The 19675-nt window shown below is 44.5% G+C and overlaps 1 protein-coding gene across 1 annotated transcript; it reads left to right on the top strand.

Annotated features, from left to right (window-relative positions):
- The first annotated feature begins 5805 nt into the window (after positions 1-5805).
- On the top strand, positions 5806-17686 carry MRS2 (magnesium transporter MRS2). Its single transcript, XM_083518761.1, has 11 exons — positions 5806-6093; positions 7225-7298; positions 8782-8818; positions 9814-9926; positions 11194-11367; positions 12894-13024; positions 14066-14182; positions 14737-14889; positions 15185-15302; positions 16463-16576; positions 17167-17686. The coding sequence occupies exons 1-11, from the start codon at positions 5889-5891 to the stop codon at positions 17275-17277; spliced, it is 1347 nt and encodes a 448-aa protein (XP_083374887.1). The 5' UTR covers positions 5806-5888; the 3' UTR covers positions 17278-17686.
- Positions 17687-19675: the final 1989 nt, after the last annotated feature.

Below are 19675 nucleotides of genomic sequence, written 5' to 3'. Positions count from 1 at the left end.
CTTTAGTCAAATTCTGGTTCTGTGACTTGTCCATAAGAGTAGAGACGACCCCATTCATATCTCCCATCATAATGATATTAGAATAGTCCAGATAGTCCAGTAATGTCTCATGTAGCTTCTTATAAAATTCTGATTTCCCCTCATTCGGTGCATAAATCCCTAAAATCAAAACTTTTTCTCCTTGGGTTTGTATTTCAATTGCCAGGATTCTTCCTTGTTCATCTTTAAACAACAATTTTGGTGTTAAATTCTCCTTTGCGTAGATCACCACGCCTCTCTTTTTGACTCTGTCTGATGAAATAAATTCTTGGCCTAATCTTTTGTTTATTAACACCTTCCTGTGAAGCCTGGTCACATGTGTTTCTTGCAGACATATTATGTCCAAGTTTTCTTTCTTTAAAATGTGAAATATCCTTCTGCGTTTTTCCGGGGAATTTGCGCCATTAATATTCCAACTATACAGCTGTAGAGACATCCTGTATCAATCTGTTGTTGCTCTTATGAAGCGTCTTCTTTTTTATCCAAATCCAAGGGTGCTGATTTTTTCCCAGACTCTGGTGGAGGCCAAAGAGTTGCTGTTCCCTTCTGCAGGTCTTCTCCGTGGTCGTGTAGAAACTTCTGGCTGTCCTCTTTTGTTTTGATTTTGATCTTCTTTCCTTTGTAGTTGAATGATATGCCTTGTGGAAACTCCCACCTATACGGTATTCCGTTACCTCTCAAAAGTCCAGCTAGGTCAGTGTAGTTAGATCTGAGATCCAATAATTGTTTAGGGATATCCTTGTAGAATTGTGCTCTTCTGTCCTGGATCTCAAGTGCTTTATTAAAATGTAGATCCAGTAGCTTGTCTCTCTCCTGCTTGGCCCTTAAGATAATCAAACAGTCTCTAGGCCTGTCTTTCCTGGTAACTCTTCCCAGTCTAAATGCAGTTGTTATTTTAAAATCTGTATCTTCCTTTATACCCCAGAATTTAGAAAATTCTGCAGTCAAGAAGCCAATCAAATCCTCTTTCTCAATCTCTGGGATAGAACGTAATCTTAAATTATTTTCCCTGTTTCTCAGTTCCGCTAAAGCCAAGTAGGCCTGCTGGTCACTGATCTGTTTGTGTAGCGGCCTTACCTCTCCTTTCAATTCCTCCACTTTCTGAATTGCTTCACCTGCTTTTTCATTCGCAGCCTTGGCCAGTTTCCGATTTTCAGATGTAGCGTCCTTTAAATTTCCAATATCTTGTGTGTGCTTAGCCACCTGTTCAGAAAGTTTGGTAATTGAAGATATGGCTAAGTCTACTTTTGCCGATTGGTCATCAACCTTTTTATTCAAAATTGCAAATTGTTGTAACATTTCCTCTAGGAGGGTATTAGAACTCCCTGTTGCCATATCCTCAGCTGTTGGCTGTTCAGCTTCTTTAGATGGGGCTGCTGTTGTTAGTGCAGCTCCCTGTAAAACAGTAGGAACTGATGATCTACGAGCCTGAGAAATCAAAGTTGTTTGTACCAGTTGGCCTTTCCCTGCTTTCGATGAAGCTCTTGTTTTTGGTGGGCCACTCATTCCTGTCTTTAGATTCAAGGTCAAGCTGTAAATTCCATGGGAAAGGCAGGCTTCAAAGTAAACAACCAAGCCACAAAGAGTCAAAACAAAGTTGGTTCCCAGAAAGTTGTAAATCCCAAAGCCCACTAGAGGGGGTATTGTTGCAATTCAGGGAAGAAGAAACAAAGTTTCAGTCGCCATTAAAGTTCCTGCAGTTAAATAAGTAAACAGTGGTCCTTAGAGAAGACTTTTTCCCCTCTGGCAGAGCCTTTGTTGCCACAATGTATTATCTGGAGGTGCAAGATACAGTTGTTAAATTGTATCCACCAGTGCTGCCTCTATATATCCATTTCAACTTTATGTTTGTATCCGCAAAAAAGCCTTTTTCCCCCCTACAAGTCCGAGACTGGGGTTTTCAAAGTTTAAAAGTCCAGTAAAGAAGATGGTCCCCACATAAAATAAACGTTTACCAAGAGAATAAAAGTCACTTGCCTTTCCCTTCAAATTGCTAGCTCACCAGACGCATGTATTTCCCAATTTAAAGCCTTTTTCTATTGCTTCCAGCTTGACAGTTCCTTTGCCTTTGATCACTAAGCACCACCGGGAGACGGACTTCCTTTTTCTCGTCTCCCGCTTTCAGCCAAATTCATAAATTTATAATCCAATTTCGAGTAAATCTTACTCACGAGTAGTTGATTTGTAATCCAATATTGAGGAAGAAAGGACGGCGCTCATCAGTAACAGCCGCGCGGCTTCACTCCCGCAGAAAGAGCGATGAATCCACAGCACCGCTTCCCCTCCGCGCTTCCGGAGCCCCTTACGGGGTCCCTTCTTCGGTTTGGGGGTCGCTCTTGGTGCCCGCCGGATCCCACGGCCACGAGCTCGTTCTGCTCGTGGTTTTTCTTAATGGGTCGTCGCTTTGCCGCAGCGAACGACCCTTTCCTGCGGAGCCCCTCTTCGCAGCGCAAAGAGGACTGCCATTACTCGTTTCGCGCCGCCTCCGGAAGTCTATCATTCCAATACTTCCTAAGTAAGGCTGCAGTCCAAAGAACTCTTTTGTCCCAAGTACTGATGAAATGCCAGTTTTAAAATATGCTTAAAACATAACTACAAAGGCAGCTTTATGTGCTTCCTCTTTCAATAGGTTGTTTTATACAATTGTAAGTATTGGAAGGGACCCTGAGGACTATCTGGTCTAACCCCTTGCAATGCAGGAATATGCAGCTGTCCCATTCGGGGATCAAACTTGCAACCTTGCCATTAACAGCACCAGGCCTCTAACCAGCTGAGCTAGGCTAGTGGGGGGAATTTTGATCTGCATAGTCCTGCTGATCTCTATATGCTCCAGGATAGCTGTGTTTGTCTGTTGCAGCAAAAGCAGCTGAGGATTCTTATGGGCTGTGGTCCACGAATATTTTGCCAAGATAAAGTTATTCGTCTATATGGTACCACCAAAAAATATTGTTTTTATAGGCTGAAGAATAACTGCCAGGGTATTTACAGGATCAGGTCTTGGGGGGGAAACAGCCGCTAGTGCTCTCCTGCTCTTGTTTTCCACACGGTATTTTCTTAATGTCTTTTGTTTGGGTTGTATCCTTGACATCCAGCCATCTCAAACACTGTTTCACTATTTCATATACTGCCACCTGCTGCAGGCACACAAAACTCAAACTAATTCCCTAGATCTGAAAGTAATTTTTAATCACCCACTAAAATAGAGGGAGAAATCTGTCATTAAAGCTGCAATCCTAAACACACTTACTAGGGAGTAAGCACCGTTAAACATAGGACTTTCTTCTGAGTAAATCTGAAATTTCAGCAGGGTTTACTGGTTTTGCTACCATCATCATTCCTTCTAACAGCAAATTTGGGTGCTTGAGAGCTGACAGGATTGGAACCAAAGGGGGCACTGAGGAAACGAGAGGAAGACATTAGTATGCTCAGATGAATTTAAAGCTATGCAAGAGTACCCAAAAAAAATTAAGGTGGGAGGAATCTCCCCAGCTCAAAGTAGCCTAATGACTTGAGGGGTCACAGAATGTTGTGTCATTTGAGGGGGGAGGGGGAGGAGAGAATAGTAAATTGACTTGCTTGAGCATCTTGCAATCTACATTATCCTGTAAGAAAGCACAGCTGGCTGGCATCCTGAACAGGGACACTCCTGTTAGTGAGCAAAGACAGTGCAACAGCCAGCCATTTGAATTTACACAAGAAGTTCACAGCTAGCCTGTGAGACTGACCAAGTATAATGTGCTGTCTATGATCTTCCGGTCCTAACCCCAGTAAGATTTGGGCGACTGTGTTCTATACCAGCCGTATCTTCCAATGGATGAGTGTCGGAAGCCTCTTTGGACACAGCTCACTGTGGAAAGGTGATATGTAAATAAACTCAGTCCATCAAATCAAACTGTTTTCAAAGGCTAGAAATGCTGTCCCCACCCACCAGTCTTCCAGCCCCCTTCCCCCTCCCAGCTAGAAAGCTGCTGTGACAGGATGACTTTGATTGCAAAGAAATGAAAGGGGGGAAATAGCATGAGCATTCCAGTCAATCCAGAAAGCCGGGCAGTGTGTCAGGCGTCACAAGACAAAAATGTTGCCACATTAATTAAGATGTGCAAAACTCCTTGACCCCTGGATTTAAAACAAGTTAAAATTTAAATTTAAAAGAGCCCTGGCTTGAACCAGGATCATGAGAACATGGACCAAAGTTGATTACCCTGTTCAATGACATTTTTCTTGTCTTCATATTGCTGTCTTGTGGATGGAAGTGCAGAAAATATTGTAAACAGTTTAATCTTCTCTTTATGCTTTCATGTTGTAAATCTTTCAGAATTCTCCATCTAGAGACCATAGACATTCACATGGAAATCCTTTCCTGTTTGAATAGCAGCCACTTAGCCTACGAACGACCCTGAAATAAATACATTAACCCATGTCTCAGCTTCATGTACAAATCCTACAAATGATTGTTTTCTCCGTTGTTTATGTGTTAAGGAAAAGTACAGTCCAGCTCCTCTGTTAATCACCCTCTTTCTCCTTGAAGACAGAAGGCCTATTTAAAAAACAGCTAGTGAGTGCTCGGAGAAGGGACTTAAGCTCTGCAGGAAAGCAGACTTTGTATGCAAAAGGTCCCAAGGTCAGTCCTCAGCATCTCCAGGTACGGCAGCGAAAGACTCCCGCAGTCAGCGCAAGGACAAAATTTGAAGCCAGAGCGGCAATGATCTGACTCTGTGAAATGTAGAGCAGGCAGGGCTCAAGGTAGGCAGACCATAATGAAGGCAGCCAGGGCTGGATTTAGGTTTGATGAGGCCCTGAGCTACTGAAGATAATGGAGCCCTTTATATATCCAGCTGTCCTTTGTCAACAACAAATTGTTGCTGTTTTTCGTGTTGAATATATGCTATATGGTAATTTATGGACCTAATCGGTAAAGCCATTTGCAGCTGCATGCTACATGTTGCCATGCAACTAGTCCATGCAGAATGTAGGCACCCTATATATAGAAATGAGCAAACCAGTGATATTTTAGGGAGCAGGCTAGCAGATGGGGTCCATTACTTACATCATAGGAGCCTACACAACACAAAGCACTGTTGCTGTATATAGGTTTTATTTTGTTTTTTATCTTATATTTTGGAAATGTACATCATTTCCCCCCCTTTAAATTTCTTGGGGGGGGGGCGAGAGTGGGGCCCTAAGCTATAGCTTGTTTAGCTTATACGTAAATCCAGCACTGAATGTGGCCTGCTTTTCATGCACGTTTTTTCACCTGCATTGTACATTAAATGGAAAACGCCCCCAAGTGTTCAAGTGCGCTTACCGTAAACCCATTTGGAATAAAAGAAAAAACACTGGTAGTTGATCAAAATGAGATATCAGCCTATTTCCCTCCCTGTGGAACGCCCTCCCTTCAGATATCAAGGAAATAAAAAATGACACAACTTGTAGATGACATCTGAAGGCAGCCCCGCATCGGGAAGTTTTTAATGCTTGGATGTTTTTATTATGCTTTTTAGATGTGCTGTAAGCCGTCCAGTGTCTGGGGAAACACAGCCAGATGGGAGGAATATAAATATGATGCTGCTGCAGCATTTTGGGGGCCTGATCCGGAGGCTAGGGGCTTCCCCGCTCCCCCGATTCTGGTGCTCACAATCTCCGCATCACACACCACCCAAAGCCGCCTCCTCTTTGCGACGCAATGGCTCCCTCCCTTCGCCGTCAGTGCAGAAGCTCCGCCTCGGGAGCCCAAACGCGAAGGCCGCGCCTCCCTTCCCACGTGTGCCGCCGGCGGAAGGGAAGCAGCGCCTGCGCGCCCGAGGAACGTGGAAGCGCGGCCGGGGGCCCTTGTCCGAGCGGCGCCGCTTATGGAGTGCGCCCGTTTGTGGAGCCGTCGGCTGCGGCCCGTCGCGCTGCGCGTGTTCGCCTCGGGGATCTGCTGCTGCAGCAGCCGCCGCTTCTTGCAGAGAGGGCGCTCCGCCTGCTGCTTGCCGGATGTCGCGGCGTGGGCTGCCGGCAGGCCCGGGAAATGCCGGCTCGAGCCGGAGGGCAGGCGGACCTTGCTGCGCGCAAGTAAGTCACGCGCTGTCCCAGGCAGGTTCTCCGTCCTGCCCGGGGATGCTGGGGCTTTGCAGCCCGAGTTTGTTCGTGGTCCCGCAGGAGGAAGTTCCGGGGCGACTTGCTCACCGAATGAAGAAGCCCAGCCAGGGCTTTTCCTGTCCGAATGGCTCACGCAGCCTTACCAAGCTCAGCAAAAACCTTTTTACGCACGACTGTAGTAGATAGCGGAGCTGGCATTCAGCTACGTTTTGCTCAAGAGTAGGCCCACTGAAACAAATGGACCTACCTTAGTGAATGGTTATTCATTTCAGTGCAGCTACTGTGAATGAAACGGAGACCACTCTGCGTGAGGAAGCTCGCTTGGAGGAATTAGACCTAGAAATCCCTTTGCCCAGTGAAAACGGTCAGCATGGATGAACATGGGTGTTAACTGGTCTTCGTTTACATCTTTGCACCGTGACACTTGAGCCAGATACAAGTGACAGGAGTTGCAAGTATCCATACTTGAAGCAAGGCCCATTGTGTTTGTGGCGCTGAGCCCCAAGTGTGCTGCAATCCTGTACATGCTTACCTGGCCTTGTGCCCCATTGGAGTTGGTAAGGCTTAATTTCTAAGTAGGCATACAGAGGATTGCACTATAAAAGCACATTTTGCCCCTCCTTTAAAACACACAGTACAGTAAATGTGCGCAAAATGCGGTGCAATACATTACATGGGCCAGCACTCATGGGAAGTGCATTGAAATGTGTATGAAACACTTGTCCGTGCACCACAATTCCTGTATATTTGCCTCCATGTTGCATTAGTAAAAAAGTTTTTAGAAGTTGGGAACTTTGTTCTGGTTGACACTCCTAGCCCCAACTTTTTTAATTAGTTACCCAGTACAAAAATAAAATAACTTTCCTCGAACCTTGAAGTAATAGCCAACCTGGTTTGTTTATGGAGAACTAGTTTGGCATCAAGAACCGCAAACATGTTAATCGGTGGTGGTCTTGCAGTCTAAAGATGCAAACAATATGCAAATCGTTGACCTTGGCAAGAATGATGAGCTGTGACTTATGATCAATGTGGCACTTGTTGCTGAACATATATGAGATCAGCAAATATTTACAACTTTGAACTTCTTTTCACCCCCCCCTTCAGATGATCTGTCTCGACACTTTACTACAGATGTATCTCAAGCCACTTTAGCGAGTGTGGCTCCAGTGTTTTCAGTGGTAAGTACTTCCTCCAGTTGTTACTATGGGATGCAGGGCAGGTCTGAAGAAGGACGTGAAACATGCCCCCGAAGCGCCAGCTTTGGGGGTGCAGAGTTGGTTATTGGCATCCAGAAACTAAGGGGAAGTTAAAGGAGGAAGACCCTGAGGAGAGATCTGAGAGAGGAACAAGAAAGGAAGCATAATGGCGCTGTGGGTTAAACCACAGAGCCTAGGACTTGGTGATCAGAAGGTTGGCGGTTCAAATCCCCACGACAGGGTGAGCTCCCATTGCTCGGTCCCTGCTCCTGCCAACCTAGCAGTTCAAAAGGACGTCAAAGTGCAAGTAGATAAATAGGTACCACTCCAGTGGGAAGGTAAACGGCGTTTCCGTGCGCTGCTCTGGTTCACCAGATGTGGCTTAGTCATGCTGACCACATGACCCGGAAGCTGTACACCGGCTCCCTCGGCCAACAAAGTGAGATGAGCGCTGCAACCCCAGTGTCGGCCACGACTGGACCTAATGGTCAGGGGTCCCTTTACTTTTACCTTTTAAAGACATTGGAGAGAAAAGAAGTAGATGTATGGGTGGACTGGGGCTGTTGCCCCACACCCCAAACACTTACTGGGGACTAAACGTCAATGAACATAGCGCAGTTAGAGCATGGTGCTGATAATGCCAAGGTTGCAAGTTTGATCCCTGTATGGAATAGGCATCTGTCATGTATGATCCAGTTGAGATTCCCTCATCGCAGGGATTGGAGTAGATGGTCCTCAGGGTCCCTTCCAACTCTGCCATTCTATTATTCTGTTATAAGCATGTGTGGGATTGCCGTGTGGGGAAAAATCGTCACAGAAATGACTGTTCTACCAACAAAGTTAATTGATGCCATTGCCCAGGAGTGATTTGGGCCTGGCTCATTTGTGCATTTTGTTGCTGTTTCCAATTCACTCTTATACATTAATTTGTGAAGCATTTTTAACTTGTAAATATCGCCCATCTTCATTAGACTCCACTGTGGTCGCCAGTCTCCCCTCTTTGTTCAAAGTTGAGAAAAGTGTGCTGCCTTGGAGAAGCCCGTGCGCCTTGCAAAAGTGAAAGATGTATTATCATCATTTCTCACCTTAGAACTACTTCACGGATATTCAAAAGGTTGTGTCATGGGGTGGAAACACCACACCCAGGTCTGAGCCTGTGGCCCTGCAGCTGATGAAAGGCTGCAACTCCCATCCTTCCTGATAGTTGGCAATGCTGGCTGCTGAGGCTGATGGGAGCTGGAGCTCAGCAGCAGCTGCAAAGTCACAGTTCTGCATACCTAGACTGCATACATCTTGAGATATATGTAACCAAGGTATGAATTAAGCTGGATATTTAATTCTTTAGAGCAGAAATGCCTCTAGAAATAGCATGACCATCTAAATCATATGAATTCTGTACATTTTACCTAATGTTTTTTTTAAGAATGTGGCAATACTGATTTTTCTCTCTCTTTTTTCTTTCCAGATGAAATTCGATAAAGAAGGTGGTATAAGCTTTTACGGTAGGTGGGATTCTAGTCTTTACTTCTGAACTCAACAAAGCCTAGACGTTTTGAAGACATGCCGATGCAGCAATGTTGATTGTTTTCTATTTGGTTGCTGGATGCTAATCCACAAATACAGTCATACCTTGGGTTGAAGTTGCTTCAGGTTGAGCATTTTTGGGTTTCGCTCCGTGGCGACCCGGAAGTAACAGAGCACGTTACTTCCAGGTTTTGCCACTCGCGCATGTGCAGACGGTCAAAATGACGCCACACGTATGCGCAGAAGCAGTGAATTGCAACACATGCAGACGCGGGTTGCGTTCGCTTCAGGATGTGAATAGGGCTCCAGAACGGATCCCGTTCGTATCCAGAGGTACCACTGTAATTTCATCTATTTAGAGGGCAGTGCTGTGGCAGGATCTGCCAGGCTGAGCAGCTTAAGATGCAATGGATCTCTGGCTCAGCGCAACCCTGGCTCGGCCAAAGATTCACTGTGGTAACTTGCTCATTCTGGCTCAGCCAGCCGAGGCCAGTGTAAGTTCCCCAAAAGAGGTTGGGCCGGGGTGGTGGTGGAGCTAGTCTGGATCCTGATCCCATTCAGCTTACTCAAATGACCTGGCAACCAGGCATAGAACACTATTTTAAATAATTGATTTCCCTCTTCCAGGCTTAAGCAGAGCAACAGCAGCCCCACGGCTGAACATGGTTTGGATCTTACTGGAGTAACTTAACTTACCCCGGCTTGCTTTATGCCAGCTTCTTGTGCATAAGATTGTTCCCTTAACCTTTTTCAATATACTCAACATGGCTGACCTGGGGTTTGCAAGCAGGATCCCATCCTGCTTTATTTCAACAAGGTGTCTGTGTCATGTGGACTCAGCCCATACTCTGGATCCGTTAATTTCTCTGGGTCTTGTGCTTGCTGGAGTGATGCCTTCGAGAAGCTGCTGTGGTCTTTGTTCTCATTTCACATTGTTGTGTTGTTGTTTTTTTAATAAACTCCTCCTTGGCAGAAAGAAAGAAAACAGAGCTATACCAGGAACTAAGTCTCCAAGCGCGAGATCTACGGTTTCAGCATCAAGTCAGTGTATCCCCCAGGAACAACAGGATTATCATGAGAATGGAAGTAAGTGCACCTGAACAATTCAATTTTTTTTAAAGAAGAATTTTTATTAAAGGTTTTCACGAAATACAAAAGAACATGCAATGTCTCTTTTTTGTTGTTCAGATTACAGTGGTACCTCGGGTTACATACGCTTCAGGTTACATACGCTTCAGGTTACATACTCCGCTAATCCAGAAATAGTACCTCGGGTTAAGAACTTTCCTTCAGGATGAGAACAGAAATTGTGCTCCGGCAGCAGCGTGGCAGCAGCAGGAGGCCCCATTAGCTAAAGTGGTGCTTCAGGTTAAGAACAGTTTCAGGTTAAGAATGGACCTCCGGAACGAATTATGTACTTAACCCGAGGTACCACTGTAGAAAGTCTTTTGGTTATGTTCAGTGTAAGACAATATGGTAAACTTGCACACTATTTTTCCATTTTTCCAACCTGCTCTATGTGTGACGTTTTTATGTCAGCGTCATTTGGGCAGATTCTCTTTCTATACATTTGTCTGTTTACATGGGCAGTGAGAGAAGGTTGAGGGGGTGTGAGCAGTTCTGCTTTCAAAAATAGTTTTCATAATTTAACTTCCCAGCTGCAAAAAGTGGTACTATATGTACAGCAGACTACAATAGGAAATTCAGGGCTCATCTTTTTTTTTTTTTAAACAGCATCTAAAATAGAACCAGAAATTATTTAAAAACAAACAAAACAGGTAAAAGCAACAAGGGATAGAAAACCTATAAAATTTAAGCATGCAGAACAGCAGCAATAGGAGGAAACCAGACACTAACCAGATATTTAGCTCTGCATTTATCTGCTCCTATCAGGAAATCAGCAAAAAAACACACCAATCCAACACTATGTAAAGCCTGCACAAAAACCCAGGTTTTAATCCCCGCCCCTCCGGTTTTAACTTAATGATGGAACAAGCTTGCATATGGGTTTAGATTGGTTCCCTGGAGTTCCACAGACTTTGCACCAGTCTTGTGGGGGGCAGAGTGTAGAAAATGTCCTCCCGATGGTGGCGCTGCACTTGGGATGGGGCAGTGCAACAGCAGGGTTTGGGGAGCTCCAGGTTGACAGCAACACCTGTGGGGCTGTCACTTCCAACCTGGAGCACCTCAGTCCTCACTCTGCCCCCTTCTGATGAACTTGCCAGTGGTGGGAGGGTGCCGCTGCCCTCCGCACCAGCCCCTCTCACATGAGCCACTGCTGGTTGGCACCATGTAACCGGAAAGTCTGCAAATATACAAAAGCCCAACTGATTTTATCCTCTGCTTCTTTCAGTTTTTGAAGGCGGTGATTACACCGGAGTATCTCCTAATCCTAGACTATCGCAATTTGAACTTGGAAAAATGGCTCTTCCAGGAACTGGCACCTCAGCTAGCTGGCGACGGTCAACTTGTTACATATTCTTTGCCCTTTGAATTCAGAGCTATCGAAGCAATACTACAGTACTGGGTAAGCACCCGTGCGTTTACTGTACTGAGAGTAATAGCTTGCTGTGATATTGTGCTTGTCAGGAGTTCAGCCTACACTCTGGTAGAACCCTGGTAGAGACACATTCCCAGCTGGCATGTTCTCTTCCTCCTGGTCAGTCGTTCGGGAGCTTCAAAACTTTCTTCAGCCCGAACATCACAGCGACCGAAGCCAACTGACACCAACACACTTAGGGATCTGCAGAGTTTGTGCATCATGCGTAACAGACCTCAGCAACTCAGCATTTTGGCTAATCTACTTTATTTACATATAAACACACACTGCAACATGCCTCCCTCTCTAGCATCAGACAGCAAAGAGAAAAAGAACAAAGGACAACAGTCCCACTTCACAGAACACAGTAACACAAACATCCTGTCTCCGTCACTTCCCACTCGGTGGAGTCAAAACATATACTGTCATGTGAAAGACACCAATCCCATGACTGCAGTCATGGAGCAGGAATTCTAACAGTGCTAAGGAAGGCTGACTAGGAACATAGTCTGCCTCTAAGCTGGCCAGGTGCAGCCCTGATGGGCAGCTTTAAACTGGCAGAGTTTTAAACTGGCAGAAGTCTCCACTCTATACCATTACCCTTACGAGGAGGAGTTTTCACTTCCCTCCAGTTAGCTACTAGGGCTCCCAGGGCACCTATGAAATGGTAGACACAGCACCTTAGCCAGTGAGTGGCTGACACATTACCTGACCACATGCCTCATCTGCAGCCAAGGGATCGAACTGGCTTATTTTATTAAATAATGAAAACGGGTGCATGTGTTCAAGCTGACTTCCATCATACACCATTTAAATATGTTGATACTTTGCGCCAGTATGGTTGGTTTAAAAAATAAAATAAAATAAATTATTCAATTTTGAAAGCTTAAACACATTAACTTCAAATTCAATATATGTTTCTCTTACAAAACTTCCCACGCTTACCTCCATGGTGTTTTTGTTCCCACCCATATTCTGCGTTGTATGTCAAGACTATATCTAATACGTATTTCCTCTAGTTATATTTATTGTCATTCTGAACCGGCTGCTTTTAATTCAAGTCCTGCCCACAATTTCATTTGACTATAGTTCTTTCACAAGTATTTCAAAAAGGTTTTCCATTCTTCAATAAAAGGTTCGTCATTTTGGTCTTGCACTCTTGCTGCCAGCTTTGCCAGTTCTGCATAGTCCATTGGCTTTGCAATCCATTCCTCTTTGTTTGGGACTTTTTATTCCTTTCAGCGTTGCTCATATAGGATTCTGGCAGCTGTTGTTACATACATAAATAGTTTAATCATATTCTTTGGGGCACTTGTCCCCAATAGCCCTAGAAATACTTTGCTACAGTATTTGTGTTTCTGGATTGCTGATTCTGCTGGGAAATGCCTGTCAGCTTCAGGGATTTCAGGAGTGTCTGACTGTGTTGCCTGCTTTGCTGAGCAAGAGGCTTCAATGACCCAAGACATTCTAAAAGGATTGTTTTGATTCTTATGAAGGATCCTGTTGTTATCTAGATCAGCTACCTGCACGGGAGACTTAACAACCTGCAGCCTCAGATTCTTGAGACCCTGGATGCTTTAGTGGACCCTAAGCTTTTATCTGTTGATAGGAGCAAAGTCCATGTCCTATTGCAAAATGGAAAGAGGTAAGAGAGACTTCCTTTCCATTTTTGAATGACCTACTTGGAGATTTCTGTATAAAACCTGAGTTTTGAGCTTTGCAATAGTTGAATCTTGCACAGGCACACTACTGGTCTGGGGTGGAAGCGCTTTAGGGTCAAGTCCCAAATCTGAAATCCTCAGCAGTTGTAAAAGGGGAATCCTAAACTTGTTCTTGCTGCAACATACTAACTTGGCAACCTGTCTGGAAATTACTCCTTCACATGATGGTTGTGAAGATAAAAAAGACTGTATAATACGGATGGAGAAGAGAGCGTGTACTATGCCTAGCTGTAGAAGCAAAACTTAATCTGCATGTAAATCCTTTGTAGAATTGAGGTACCATTTTGTTTGTTTTTGTTTATAATTTGTTTTTATAAATGAAAATGCTTACAAAACCCTCTTCCCCCTAAGCAGGTCCGCAAAGTTACCCATGAAAATGCAAAAGAAATACAAAAAACCCACCCAAATTAACCCAATCCTAAAATATAGAAAATAAAAAAGCAGCAAGCTGGTGTTATTTTTTTTGTATATAAAAAACCCCACTAACAGTTACATTATGAAATGGTCCTTTATTAAAAGACCTGAGGAAGAAAACAGTTTGAACCTGGTGCATCACTGATGCTAATGTAGGTCTGCACCTCGGGAGCCACCACTGAAAAGACTATTCCTGGTCACCAACTGCTCCACCTCTGAAAGTAGGGTCTCTTAGAGAAGGGCCTTCTACAGACTTTAATGAACTTGCAGGGTTCATATGGGGAAAGGTGTTCTAGGTGTTCTTCAAAATACCCAGTTCCCAATCCATATAGGGCTTTAAAGCAGATATAAGGAACCTATAGCCTTCTGGACATAGTTGGACACCTATCAGCCCCAGACATCATAGTCCAAGATTGGGGGTGATGGAAGTTGTATCCCAGCAAGAGCTAAAGGTCCACAGGTGCATGCAGATCTCCTACAAAATGACACTTGACTCTAGTGTCATCTTGGCGGTAGCGGTTGGTTTTTAATTCTTCCTCCTTTGCTTCTAGCTTGTCAGAGTTAGAAACAGATCTTAAAGTTTTCAAAGAGACACTCCTGGAAATCTTAGATGAGGAAGAAGTGCTGGAAGAACTGTGCCTGTCTAAATGGACAGACCCCCAAGTATTGTAAGTATACATTGGGATGCTTACGTTGGGCAAGGCTTTTGGATTCGAGGACTATGTATGGGATTAGCCAAATAAACATTGTGAAAGTTTGGGTATAGGAAGCGGCATTTCCTGCATCTCTCTAAACCATTTAGATGTCTTTTTTCCTAGCCTTTCATTTCGGGAGAGGACTAGCCACACAGAATGCTGCTGCTCTTGTAAGAACAGACATGCCAACAAGTGCTATGGTGGCGCCAAGTTGCAAAAAAAAAGTTTTGTCAGCAGCCTAGGTGGTATGGCAACTATTGCAATTGTGGACTAAATATTTTATTTCTTAAAAGTAACTTTACAGCCAGTTATAGGCTATCAGCTGCTTCAGATTGTTGAACAGATCCTCTATATATTATGAGCTTTGCTTTAAATTGCTTTGTATGGTGCGCCGACACCAAAGGCTAGGAATTAGGGTGGGAGATGAATTTTGGTCTAGGCTTCCACTTCGGAGGGTATTAGCTTGCAGATTTTTGGTATACTGGCATTTTAATTAGATCTATTATTGTTATTGTTATTATTCACAGTGAGGAGAGTCTGTCTGGAATTGACCATGCAGAGGAGATGGAGCTGCTATTGGAGAATTATTACAGGCAGGCAGAAGATCTTCTCAATGATGCTCGTGAGCTTCGGGTATTGATTGATGATTCTGAAAGCATCATCTTTATCAACTTAGACAGGTTAGCTGCACGTAACATTCTGCTCACTACAATTTTAGGTGCACCTTCTGGAGGGCATTTGAAACTTGAGCTCGGTGGTGTTTATGTTTATGAAGCTTCCCTTCTTATCAAGCAGAACAGATGAGTTGAATTCTATGCCGATAAAATGTGTTTTGTTATTTCATTAAATCTGAAGTAACTCCATGTGTTCTAATCTGAATTCCCAGACCTGTCTGGGTTCTGGATGAAAAAGAGGTAGACTCTTCCGAGATCCTCGGATCTGCGAAATACTAACTAGCCTTTCGCTCCTCTTTAGCCACCGCAATGTGATGATGAGGCTGAACTTGCAGCTGACCATGGGTACTTTCTCCATCTCCCTCTTCGGATTGATAGGAGTAGCTTTCGGCATGAACTTGGAATCCTCATTCGAAGAGGTAAGGCACTGTTGAAATAAAAGTTTCATTTTTCTCTTATGAAACCACACACAGTTCCCAATTCTGATTGTATACGAATCGCATGAGATATACCATTCATTCTGGATGTGCAACTTCTCATCTACATCCATATCAAATAGGAAGGTGAAGCCTTGTGCCTAGTAATCAGTGTTTATCTGTAGACTACTCACATCTTTAGGAAACAGTTGGAGAGAGTTCTCTTCAATTGGGCTTAAAAATTGTATTGTTTTATGAGTGCGCAGTATCCTTATGCATTTCATAAAGTGTTTCAACTTTACAAGTGAGTGAACTAGATCAAATGCATAGCAGACTGAAAGGTTTGCCTGGGGTCTGAAAACACAGAAGTTCAGTACAATCTACTGTGACTTATTTTGGGGGCGCTTGTCTAAAGAAAGCAACTTCCCAGCTCCTTTTCGGCACTTGACCATCTCCCCCCCCCCCTTGTTGTTCAGCAAAATCTCTGGCTAGTTTGGGAGCTTCAGCCTAGGGGAGAGGAGAGGAACCCGCCATTGTGGGGGGGACCCCACTGTGAATCAGGGGACAGTACCCATAGCCCGGGATGCGGGTGGCGCTGTGGGTTAAACCACAGAGCCTAGGACTTGCCGATCAGAACGTCGGTGGTTCGAATCCCCGCGATGGGGTGAGCTCCCGTTGCTCGGTCCCAGCTTCTGCCAACCTAACAGTTCGAAAGCACGTCAAAGTGCAAGTAGATAAATAGGTACCACTCCGGCGGGAAGGTAAACGGCGTTTCCGTGTGCTGCTCTGGTTCACCAGAAGCGGCTTAGTCATGCTGGCCACATGACCCGGAAGCTGTACGCCAGCTCCGTCGGCCAAGAAAGTAAGATGAGTGCCGCAACCCCAGAGTCGGTCACAACTGGACCTAATGGTCAGGGATCCCTTTACCTTTACTTTTACCCATACCCCACATTAAGCCTTGAATGCAAATTTGCTTGTAAATCCAGTTGCCAGGCTGTGCATTAAGGTCTCTTCCCAACTGCCCTCAGCTGGAACAAGTGTAATCTTGGGGGATAGCTTGCTTTTTCAAAGTGGTGAAAATAAGATAACGTGATATTTGAAGAGTTGCGATTTCTCTGAAAGAATGATTTGCATCGTTAACTATACATTTCAACTTTACCTAGGACCGCAGAATGTTTTGGCTGGTGACAGGAATTATGTTTCTGGGCAGCGGCCTAATTTGGCGGCGTCTGCTTTCCTTTCTTGGGCGACATCTGGAAACTTCAATGCCTCCACCGGTGAGTAGGACCTTTCTGAAAGTTACACTGTGCCACTACCTTCGTCTCTCCCCAATTTGCCAGTTTCTCAGACTCTTCCCTGTGCATGTCTGCAAAGAAGCAGCCAGAGGCCGAAGTGTGAAACAGTGTTCACCTTGAAGTGACTAGAATAGAGTCTGCAGTAAATAAGGGGTAAAATTCCAAGTCTTGATGCCTGCTCTGCCTGGAGAGCCTTGGGAATTCCCTGTCACTTCACTTCTCGCAGTGAGGGAACTGCGCCAGAAGACCAGCGTCCAGACTGAATGACAGGGGTGGAGGCACTCCTTCAGGTATACAGGACCAAAGTCATTTAGGGCTTTAAAGGTCACTTTGAACTGTGCTCAGAAACATACTAGAAGCCAATGTAGGTGGTATTTTGGGACCGGTGTTATATGGTCCCAGCAGCCGCTCCCAGTCACCAGTCCAGCAGCCTCATTCTGAATTAGTTATAGTTTCCAAGTCACCTTTTAAGGTAACACCACTGAAGATTTCCTTTAGTGGATTTCAGAGTTCTTTTGTGCTGACTACTGGATTGTTTTCCTATCCTACCTCCTCCTCTTCTTCTCCCACAGATCCCAGCTCTGCTGAAAAGAACTCAGCCAGCAAATGGGAAGGTGGAATTCAAAAGCGATATTAAAACAGAACCCCTTGGGTCAAGTAGAAGCACACTGACTAACCACTGACCAGACCTCAGTACTGGTAGACCTGCAATAACTGAACTTTAGACTGTTCTCTTGTAATAATGTAGCAGGGATTTATCCTTTGACTCTTAATGACATGCCAAAGATGTGCAGCTGAGACCACCAAAACCTGAAGCTTTTCCAAGAGAAGAGTCCAGTTGACTTTTGTGCACCGCGGCAGCAAATCAGAATTCCACAAGTCAGCTGGATGAGCTGAAGGTGCTTTTCATCTGATGTCTCCTGCGGGAAATTCCGTTTGGTTTAATCTTTACGGAACACAAGAAAATGGGTAATAATAATTTCCTCCCTCCAAAGAATGCAAAATCCAATCCAGGAATCTTACTGTGTGTTCCGTAAATGGTGGTTTTCACACTTTATCACTTCATAGGTAAAGTTTATAGATTAGGGAAAATGTGGCCATCCATACCGTCCTTAAACAGCGTGCTCCCTGTATGTAGAAAGTTATGTTCTCATAAGAAGATTAGACGAATTCATGCGAGAGAGGGCTACCGGTGGCTGCTAGCCATGATGGCTATGTGAGAGCCAGTGTGGTGTAGTGGTTAAGAGCGGTAGTCTCGTAATCTGGGGAACCGGGTTCGCGTCTCTGCTCCTCCACATGCAGCTGCTGGGTGACCTTGGGCCAGTCACACTTCTTTGAAGTCTCTCAGCCCCACTCACCTCACAGAGTGTTTGTTGTGGGGGAGGAAGGGAAAGGAGATTGTTAGCCACTTTGAGACTCCTGAAGGGTAGTGAAAGGCAGGATATGAAATCCAAACTCCTCCTCCTCTTCTTCTTCTTCTTCTTCTTCTTCTTCTTCTTCTTCTTCTTCTTCTATGCTCTGCCTCCATGCTTCTGAATGCCAGTTGCTGGAAACTACAGGAAGGGAGAGTTGTTCCTGTGCTCACGTTCCGCTTGCTGGTTTCCCACAGGCACCTGATTGGCCACTGTGGGAATAGGACGCTGGACTAGATGGGCCATTGGCCTGATCCAGCAGGCTTTTCTTATACAGTGGTACCTCAGGTTACAGACGCTTCAGGTTACAGACTCCGCTAACCCAGAAATATTACCTCGGGTTAAGAACTTTGCTTCAGGATGAGAACAGAAATCGTGCAGCGGCAGCAGGAGGCCCCATTAGCTAAAGTGGTGCTTCAGGTTAAGAACAGTTTCAGGTTAAGAACAGACCTCCAGAACGAATTAAGTTCTTAACCTGAGGTACCACTGTATTCTTTTAAGAGATTGTGAGGAGAGCGGTAAGAAAACGCCTCTTGAAAAATCAAGCTTATCCTCTTGACTACAATGAAATACAGTGGACGCTTGGGTTGCGAATGTGATCCATGTGGGATGCACGTTTGCAACCCACAGTGTTCGCAACCCGTGTCTGCGCACGTGCGGGTTGCGATTCAGCGCTTATGCGCATGCACAAAGCGCAATTTTGCAATTCAGCGCATGCACAACTGCCGAAACCTAGAAGTAACCTGTTCCGGTTCTTCCGGGTTTCGGCAGTCCACAACCCGAAAAAACGCAACCTGAAGCGTCTGTAACCTGAGGTATGTCTGTACCTTATTTTGGCAAGGGCAATGAGACTTTAAAAACACTGGGTTTTTGTCTGCTTAGTTGTAACTTAAGTAGATGAAATTCTATTCCCTGGGTATCATAAACTATCACTACTTGTAGGCTTTTAAGTTGGTGCTTTAACTCAAAATGGTCCCATTGAAGATGATACAACTTGCTGTATTTTAATTTGTTCAGTTGGCCACCTGTAGAGGGGAAACACGCAGGGAAGCCAACAGGATTTATTGGGCTTGGTATACTGTATTCAGATTGGGCTTCCTGCATCTGCACAACCTGCAATCTATTGGCAAGAACTGCTGCGTTTTGTACTAATGTAGCCTAGCCTACCGCACAGGGCTGTTACTAATTATTTGATAATAAATTATGTCTTACCTACCTTTTACCATAAGGTCCAAGGGTAGGTTACAACTATGTAAAATTCATTTTTAGAACAGTTTAGAAAACAAATCACAGTGGAATAGGGTGGGTCCTATTGCAGAGATTAAAGGTGGGAAGGGGAGGATAATGCACAAAACCTTGAACTCTTGCGTGGGAAAGCAAGGTCCAAATATATAATGTTGTTCATAGCAGCCCTCTTTAATGCCAGCATTTCATAGTTCTGCTATTTTAATAATAATAATAATAATAATAATAATAATAATAATAATAATAATAATAATATATTTGTACTTCACCCTCCCTGGCCGGAGCAGGGCTCAGAGCGGCTAACATCATATAAATAATACAATATGCAAAACCAAAATAAAGCATTTGGCAACCCTGCTAAAAATGCAAATAATAATAATAATACTTCTTAAGTTATGCACAGTTTCACAACTTTGGTATCTGA

The sequence above is a fragment of the Podarcis liolepis genome (assembly GCF_965112155.1).
Source record: "Podarcis liolepis genome assembly, chromosome: 8".
Lineage (NCBI taxonomy): Eukaryota > Metazoa > Chordata > Lepidosauria > Squamata > Lacertidae > Podarcis > Podarcis liolepis.
The sequence above is the reverse complement of the archived record's forward strand: the minus strand, read 5'-3'. Positions and strand labels throughout refer to the sequence as shown.

Bases quoted from the DNA above. Each gene is read 5' to 3' on its own strand.
- MRS2 (XM_083518761.1), top strand. From the start codon at position 5,889: ATGGAGTGCGCCCGTTTGTGGAGCCGTCGGCTGCGGCCCGTCGCGCTG. The intron at 6,094-7,224 runs GTAAGTCACGCG...CCCCCCCTTCAG, and splicing joins GCGGACCTTGCTGCGCGCAA to ATGATCTGTCTCGACACTTT. The intron at 14,890-15,184 runs GTTAGCTGCACG...GCTCCTCTTTAG, and splicing joins ATCTTTATCAACTTAGACAG to CCACCGCAATGTGATGATGA.